General features: G+C 42.6%; 1 protein-coding gene across 8 annotated transcripts in view; it reads left to right on the forward strand.

Moving 5' to 3' along the window:
- Positions 1–6,839, forward strand: part of CADPS (calcium dependent secretion activator) — a 348,154-nt gene extending 341,315 nt beyond the window's left edge. For all 8 annotated transcript variants that reach the window (XM_080995634.1, XM_080995627.1, XM_080995631.1 and 5 more), the window contains 2 exons: positions 1,197–1,301; positions 5,553–6,839. In XM_080995634.1, coding sequence (XP_080851760.1) covers positions 1,197–1,301; positions 5,553–5,732 — 285 coding nt within the window. In that variant the 3' untranslated portion in view covers positions 5,733–6,839. The remainder of the gene's footprint in view (positions 1–1,196; positions 1,302–5,552) is intronic.
- The last annotated feature ends 1,804 nt before the right edge of the window (positions 6,840–8,643 follow it).

Genomic DNA, 8,643 nt, shown 5'->3' on the forward strand with positions numbered 1-8,643 from the left:
ACCCGCGCCTTGCCTGTGGTAGGGATGCTGCTATGTGCTCACTTTTTCGGCATTCATTGGCAACGGGGCTGGGCCTCCAAGCCTCTGTTTCTGGCCTTTGGGACTGTCTCCAAGTGACACCCCTCACTGACCCTGTTTCACATCCTCTTTGGGTGTCTTTGCCAGGCTGAAACATGTCCTTGAACCCTGGCAATGCCTCTTACTTGCCTGGATGGAGAATCAAGAGATAGATGTGAATAGAAACCACACAACTGTAGAAAGGTAAAATGTGCCCTCGTTGCTCTACCCACCACTGCCATGTGGCCCCTGGAAGGTTGGTTTGTGGACTGATTATTTAATTTCTATACAGGCTTAATATATAAAAAATATATCCAAGCAGTGCACAGAAAACTGAAGCAACAACAGACAACTTAATTGCACACGCAAAAGCACAGTTACATGTAAACTGTTACATTAATACAAAGTTACATATACACACATACACACACACACACACACACACTGTATAAATCAATATCAGTTCATTTTCATTCTGACACACCCTTCCTCTCAGCCTCCGGGTTCTCACCCAGGGCCCAAACAAACTCTCAGCTCACCCACAACAGTCTCACGGCGAGAAGAGTCCCTGGAAACCCTTAAAACACAATTAAAATTGTGACGCTCCGCAGACAGATTCACACATGAGAAAGCAATGGAATTGTCTGCTTTACTCCTGTTCCACCTTCTGCAAATTGGGGGGGGGGGGAGTCCAAGACAAGTACATATGCATTCAGTCTGATGATAGTGTCAGACTTCCGTTTCCCCCACCTGAATAACAGAAGATATATAGAATCGTAATGCAAAACAAAACAAAAAATTAGGATCATAGAATTGTAGAGTTGGAAGGGACCCCAAATGTTGTCTAATCCAACCCGCTGCAACGCAGGGATAGAGGATTCCTCTAAGAAGAAGAAAAATTCTAATACAAGTTCTAGATCACGTAGTGAATCCAAGTGTGCCAGACAAGAGCTCCTGGACCTCAGTGGGCTTAAAAGTTCATTCTCTTCTTAGGAAGGAGCCTGTGCTGGCAAACTGGCAAGGGAGGGTGGGGAGGCCAGACCTGATCATGTCCAATTGCCTGTGTTCTGTGTTTTATACTTAGCACGTAATATATGCTCTTTGGCATGTTCCTCGGAAAGCTCTCGCTTCTTTTGCAGCAATGGTACACCAGCACCATGAACATGGTTTGCACCTGGCTGACAGACCGCATGGACCTTCAGCTCCACATCTATCAACTGAAAACCCTTATCAGGATAGTAAAGGTGAGCATGTTTTATTACTTCCAGGCTGTTTTGTTTCTTGGAGGAAAGAGGTTCCGTGCACGAAAGAAATAGCAGGTCCATTGAAATCAATGGACATGACTAACTTCGGTCCATCCGTGTAGCAGCACATCTGCTCTGAGTTTAAGAATTTAGTCGGATCCAACCCATCCTTAGGTAAACATTGCTGTACTGTCTTGTTTTTCATCTTTGTTGTAGAGCTCTAGTTAAGTGCACAGGTGAGGCTCTGGTGTTATCTTTGGTGGCATGAGATGAGCTGTTGCGTGGTGCCTTCCTGCACCACTAGGCAGCATCAGAAGCATGACCACACTTTGGGGGGACCCATATAGCACAGGGACAGGGGACCCATGGTCCTACAGATGTTGCTGGACTACAATGTCTGTCATTCCTGTCATTGGGACCGATGGAAGTTGGAGTCTACCAATAGACAGAGGGCTACAAGTTCCCCATTCCTGCTGCAGTGGCTTCTCAGTCCAGCATTGCTCCAGTTCCTGGAGAGAGTGCAACAATGGCATAAGGTGGCTGCATGAGATGGGCTGCTTGTCATGTGATCATACACATCCAACAACGCTAAATTATGCAGGAAGGAGTCGTACTGCACCCGTTCCCACACCACTAATTATAAAATCAGAAGGGGCCCCAGGCATGTAATACAATAGGGGTGTGATAGCACTTGAAAAAAGAAGCATATGGGTACAATGCCATGCAGGATAGTGTCTGGGTGAATCACCGCCTATGTGGGTTTTGCTGATTTTCAATATGCCACTGCAATCCCTCAACCAAAACAGTTCCATTTTTCAAGTGGTTGCCGTATCACTATTGCAGGGTATAAATCTAGCCTTGTTCCATTTCCTCAGATAGAAAATTGAGGCTGAAAGGTATTGACATCCTCAAGACCACCAAGAAGGTCCATGGGTGAATCTAGGCCCAACTCCACTTAGCTACTGAATTCTACTGGCAAAAGCAGATTCAGGAGGACATGTTGTGGGCACATCTCCAACTTCACTTTTTTCAAGATATTAAAGATTTATCCTACAGCATTTCCCTGTATCAGCCTTGCCCAACCTGGTGCGATCCAGACTCCAACTCCCCTCAGCCCCAGCCAGCATGGCCAATGGTCAGGGTTGAAGGGCACTAGGTTGGGGAAAACTGACCTATATGTTGGAGAGATGCCTTCTGCCTCCTGCTTGCTTTATCAAGTGGTACCAGTTCCCCATCCATCACAAATGTCATTTCTAACAGCATGTCTCCTTGCCTGATAGGTCATATCTTTCCCTCCACCAAGGCCCAATGGCACCACGGGCATGACAAAGTTCAACAGAATCTCAGGTTAACAACCCCACACCTGGGGACCTGAAGGAAAAACGTTTGGTGTCTTGCCTTTTGGGGGGGGGTATTGAATTGGAGCTTTTCAGGGGTGCAATAAAACCTTAATGGTCAGAATGCCTGGGACATTTAAAAAAGACCAATAACCATAGGTCCACAATTGCCTCCTCCCACTATGGTCTCATTTGGTTTTCACAACCATTTCAAGTACATAGCTGAATCCCACAATCACATCGCTTCCCAGAAAAGAAATTTGATAAACGTTAGACTAGTGGGGTAGAATAAAGGCAGGATTTGCATTGTACCATCGTAAGTTCAAATGTAGCAATATTGGGGTGATAAACAATGGTTTGTCACTGAGAATGAGTAATATGCCTGCATGTTCCCTCCTCACCCATCCTCTCTTCTCAAACATCTAGCTTTGGCACTTCTAGCTTGTTTGAACCATAGTTTCCTGGGACAGCCAAAGAGGGAAATGGCTGTTTAATCACTGCCTACAAAGAAGTATATGAAACCACAGTTCATTTTGATGTCATGAACACTGAAACATAATGAACTAGCATAAAAGTACCAGGCCGGGTGCATGAGGGCAGGGGGAGGGGGTTGCACAGGTGCACAGTTAATTCTTGGACAGACAAGCCATGATTTATCAGCCATCATTTGCACTTGTTGTTTTTTAAATAGACATATGTTTGATTACACCCATTATTATTTTTTCCCTTTGGATGTTCACATTTGCAAAATTCGTTGGCTAAATTGTTACCACTGACTTCACTTTTAGTTTCTGTGCAATTGCTATTGTAAATACAAATCTGAATTATGCATATAGGTAATTGAAATTATTTCTCTTACAATAGGTGTTTACAGCCTTTTAAAAAGGACTGCAAAGAGATAATAAGATATCCGTGTGTGTGTGTGTGTGTGTGTGTGTGTGTGTGTGTACTGGACACATGATAATTATTTCAGTGTGAAATCTCAGTGGCTTACATGAAATAATAAGATCACAGGGGGAGGTAAATACATATTTGATCATTTTTGGTTCTATGTGGTTCTGTTTCATTGAAGAGCGCTAAAATAGTAGAATTGTATACTCTGAAAATCAAGCCATGAATAAATTACTAAAACGCTTTTAATGTTCATAAATAAAAGCGATAGGTATCAGCACATTATTATTATGTGTTAGTTTGAGGGGCGCCGAAAAGCACTCAAGGTGTCTTGTGTGCTGTTACAGCTATGCAGTTGCTCAAAAAAATAAAAATAAAAAATAACATTTTCTCTAGGCGTGCTTGCTATCCAACAAAACACCTTTAAACTGTTTCATGGTGTTAAATAGCATGTGAATTTTACTAATACTTGCATTTTTAAGTTGCAATTGTGTTCTGTAAAAACAAAGGGACTCTAAACCTAGTCAAATACAAATAATAACTATTTGTGGACAGTGCAGTTTTTCCAACTTATCTATTCTGTAAACAATCTACCCTCCACTTGCATGGGCAGAATTGTCTTGCAAGGGACAAGTGCAGGGTTGTCCAACCCTCTCTTTTCTCATAGTGTGGGGAGTTGATGCTTAATTTCCCCACCACCACCATCACCAATTCTCCCTAATAAATGGTGGTTTTAGCATGCTTTTCCCCAACCAGGCTTCTCCAAATATAGAAGTAAGCCCAGCTAGGGGGCAAATGGCTGGGTGAGCATTTGGACAGGTGGTTTTGTAGACATAGGAAAAGCTAAGCAGCCTGACTTCCATCCGCTAAGGAGCAAGGTTCTTTCCTCATTGCCGCATTTCAAGCTGCATTTGCCTGGTGTTGTTCACATCAGAGAAGGGGCAAAGACGTATTCACCCAACACGCATGACTTTTTTGGTTTCCCTGCTGAAACCACTCCAGAACTCCTATTCACCTGACAGATGCACAACAGCTAAAGTTTCTAGTTGTATGGAAGCTGGTTTGAAGGGGTGGTGGCCACAGACAAGAGTCTCCTCCCCATCACGCAGCCCGTTGGTATTAGTGACTTATGTCTAAGGCTGTACGGAAACGTGCAAGTTGAGTCACTAACAGAGGTTATGGAGATAGCAGAAAGTGCAATGAAGCAACGGCACTTGGCTTTACCAATAAAAATGAGCCACATCCTGATTCCACTGAGAACAACCAGATGATAAATGATGGGCAGCATACAAGTCATTTCTGGCCCAATGCAGCGGCTGAGGGTTTGAGCACGTAGCGCTGGTCAGATTGTCAACAATAGTGCCATACTGGGGGGGGGGGGGGCAGCAAAAGACTGGATTTATTCCCCACACACGCACATCAGATAATTAACACTAAGAATTTAAGGAGAGTCCTGCTGGATCCAGCAAAAGGCCCTTTTCATCCAGGATCCATTTCTAACAGTGGCCAACCAGATGCCTATACACACACACACACACACACACACACACACACACACACACACACCTCTGTAAGCAGGTCAAACCAACTATAACAGACTACCAGACTAGGATACCCACAGTTGGATAGGGATATCCTGTACAATTACTGTCTTATTACCGGGTTGAATGTGTAGTAATAGTAATCAATCTGTGTGTGGTGTTGGCAGTACCAACTTGGACATCCGCTGAGTTATAAAGAACCAAACTTGGCCTCTTGGGTCAGTGCCAGCTGATATTCAGAAGGCCAATGCTAGTATAAGCCTCGCAGTGTTTACCATTTGCTTCAGCAGCCCAGCTTCGGGGTAAGTGGGTTGAGAATTATGGTCAAAGAATACCACAGGTATAAACATTCTCCAAAAGCGGGGGGTGGGAGAGAGAGAACTGACTTGGAACAGATTTGATGATACGAACCCTACTTTGTCCTGTTTGTGATTTATTTTCTCTACTCCTCTTCTCCACAACGTGACCCCTCCCCTCCCTAGAAAACATACAGAGATTTCCGATTGCAAGGAGTCCTGGATTCCACCTTGAATAGCAAAACCTATGACACCGTGCGAAACCGTCTGACTGTAGAAGAAGCCACAGCCTCAGTAAGCGAAGGCGGAGGGCTTCAGGGAATCACCATGAAAGACAGTGATGAAGAAGATGAAGAGGACGATTAACTCTCCAGATCTAGAAGCCCCCCAACTTGGATGTAGCCTGGAAACCAGTGCATGTAATCTAGTCTGTTATTCAGTTTAGCCACATTAGGAAATTTTCTGTCTGCTCTAAATGCCCATGGAAAGTCTACCAATACAATTGCCATTTTAGCTGTGTGGTACTTAAGATTTAGCACCTCTGTTTCGATCCATTGAGTTTCCTGATTTCATATCTATATGTTCATAAGCAATATGGAACACCGTTGTTTAAAACTGTTAATGGAAAAAAAACTGCATAGAAAACATGCTAGGTGTGTCCCTGTTATAACTAAAGTATAAATGATGCTTCATTAATGTACTATATATACATTGACGGTAAATTGTTGTGAAGACAAGTGAAACAAGTACTTTCATATCTTTGTTTCTCTCCTGTGGATGCCGATTGCTTCAAAACAGAGTGAGGCTACTACAAATGACACCTCTTTTGTACATTTGGGGGCGGTGGGGGGGTTAGGAAATGCATAAACTGGAAGTTGGAATTATTCCCGTTTAATAGACCCAAGCACTTTCCCTCCAAATATATACAGCTAACTTTGTAGAAGTGACATACCAATGGAATATAATAGTCATCCATATTGCCACAACGGGTTGACCTTCATCACCTTGTCCACATCACCTGATTCAGAGCAGTTGTTTTATGTCCGCGTCTTTCCCCCCCTCTAAATGTTACACTTTTGTTCAGAGTTCCGATAACTGTGTTTGTAAAAAGGACAACTTTAATTACAATCTTAGACTATACAGATGTGTTTATAATAACAAGGATAATAATAATAACTAATAATGATGATAATAATAATAATGACAATATACGAAGATTTCTTTTGGTAGATTGTAACCATAATTTAAATCTCCTTTTGTTTTCACAATGGTTTTTATATCTTGTCATGTACATTGCATTTGGACCAGTAACTTGCATGTCCTTGGGTTTCCCCTTTCCCTTCCAGAAGCTTTTATTTTCTGTGTAAAATAGTGGATCCATCTTGCTTTTTTGCCTTATACAAGCCAACAGTTGTAACAGTGTGAGGACTGTGGCTTCTCAATAAATAATTATTCAGATGTCCTAAGAATAAACGCTGGAGTCTTTTTATGTCTGCCTTAGGAAGAGAAAGCAAAAGATGAGCTAACATAAAAAACCACAACCAAATGTAAGAGCCCTAGAATAAAGGAATTTTCTTTTCACGTGGATGGGCTTGGGTTGTTTTTTTTAAGTTGAAGGGACTTGTTTCCTGACTTACAAAAGCCAGAATTGTAGAAGCACCCTTCCCTGAAAGGAAGCCTTTCTTACTTTCAAGTAAACCTGGATAGTAGCAGACAGCAAGATGTATAGGATGCAGCAACTCAGTTTTCGTCATGGTGAGCCTTGCTAAGTTAAGAAAGAAACAATGCAGGCATTTGATTATTTCAAGATGTTTATTTGTTTGCTAACCCTTCCTCCCAAAGGAAGTCCAGTGCAGCAAACAAAAAAGTAGTAAAACAACAATTATCATGAAACAAAAACATGTTTAAAACATGAAGAACATTTGAAAACAGTCGCTTAATCTCACAGCTGGTATTTTCAAGGTTGCTAGGTATAGGTATAGTATCTTTCAGCCATCAAATGCCTAGGCAAACAGGAATGTTTTCAAATTCCTACTGAATGCTAATAATGATGGAAACAGGCGCACCTCACCAGGGAGGATGTTCTGCAAAGGGAAGGCCACTCCCAAGAAGGCCCTGTCACAGGTCAGCGCCAACTGGGCAACACCCAGCAGCAACAACACCAACAGAGTCTCCCCTGCCAATTGTAGGGCCCAATATGGTCAATACTGGGGGAGGTGCTCTTATACGTACTTTGCCCTCTTCACCTATCAGAGCACCAACAGCAGAGAACCAACAGCTTCTAGAACTGAGGAGGCCTCTGGGCTCAGATAGTCTGCTCCACCTACAGAGGAGATCTTCAAAATCCTATGCTCCCTACTTGCATCAAAATGAATAGGGTTCCAAGGGATCAGGGGGGAATTATGGTGGGCCAACACTACAATTTGGTTTCAATTGAGCTAATTTGGTTTTCTTGAAAAATGGAACTACCTTTTGTTTTCATCATATAACATTGTTACAGGTAGAGTCTGGGCTATGATTTATTTTTATTTTGTATTTTTATCTGACAGTCAGAGGAGGTGGTGAGAGATAAGGGCCACAAACTTACATTGTTAGATGTGGTTAAGCCTACTGATTCCAGCACTAGGAAAATGACTGAAAACCACTCCTCCTGCCTTGAGACATACCAAGCAAATAGAACAGAAGTTTTTAAGTTGGTACAGTGGTACCTCAGTTTAAGAACAGCCCTGTTTACGAACTATTTGGTTTATGAACTCCGCAAAACCGGAAGTAGTGTCCTGGTTAGTGAATTTTACCTCAGTCTAAGAACGGAATCCGAACGGTGGAAGGGCACCTTGGTTTAAGAATGGTTTTGGTTTAAGAATGGTTTCGGTTTAAGAATGGACTTTCGGAATGGATTAAGTTTGTAAACCGAGGTCACCACTGTACTGTCGTTGGCACAGAAGTAGAAGCATCATTAGCTGGTATGAAAAAGCCATGTGCAGGTATAACCCAGGTTTGTTAATAAGGGACAGATGGGAGGGATTTCCCCCCTCTATTGTGAAATATTGTTACAGAGAGGGCTTAGAATTCTGGGTTAAAAATAAAACAAACTTTGATTGGAATAAATTATGCGCACTAAGCTAATTCACATACAAATTCCTGGTTTCTGTACCGAGTGTTGTAGATATTTTATTTCATTGACAGCGGGGGCAGAGTGGCGAAAAATTACTAGAGGAGAGGAAACAGGGAAGGGACGTATGCAGCTGCTGTGTCTTCGTCTGATTGGCAGGGACTT

This window comes from Podarcis pityusensis (genome assembly GCF_964106645.2).
Source record: "Podarcis pityusensis genome assembly, chromosome: 2".
NCBI classification, from domain to species: Eukaryota; Metazoa; Chordata; class Lepidosauria; order Squamata; family Lacertidae; genus Podarcis; species Podarcis pityusensis.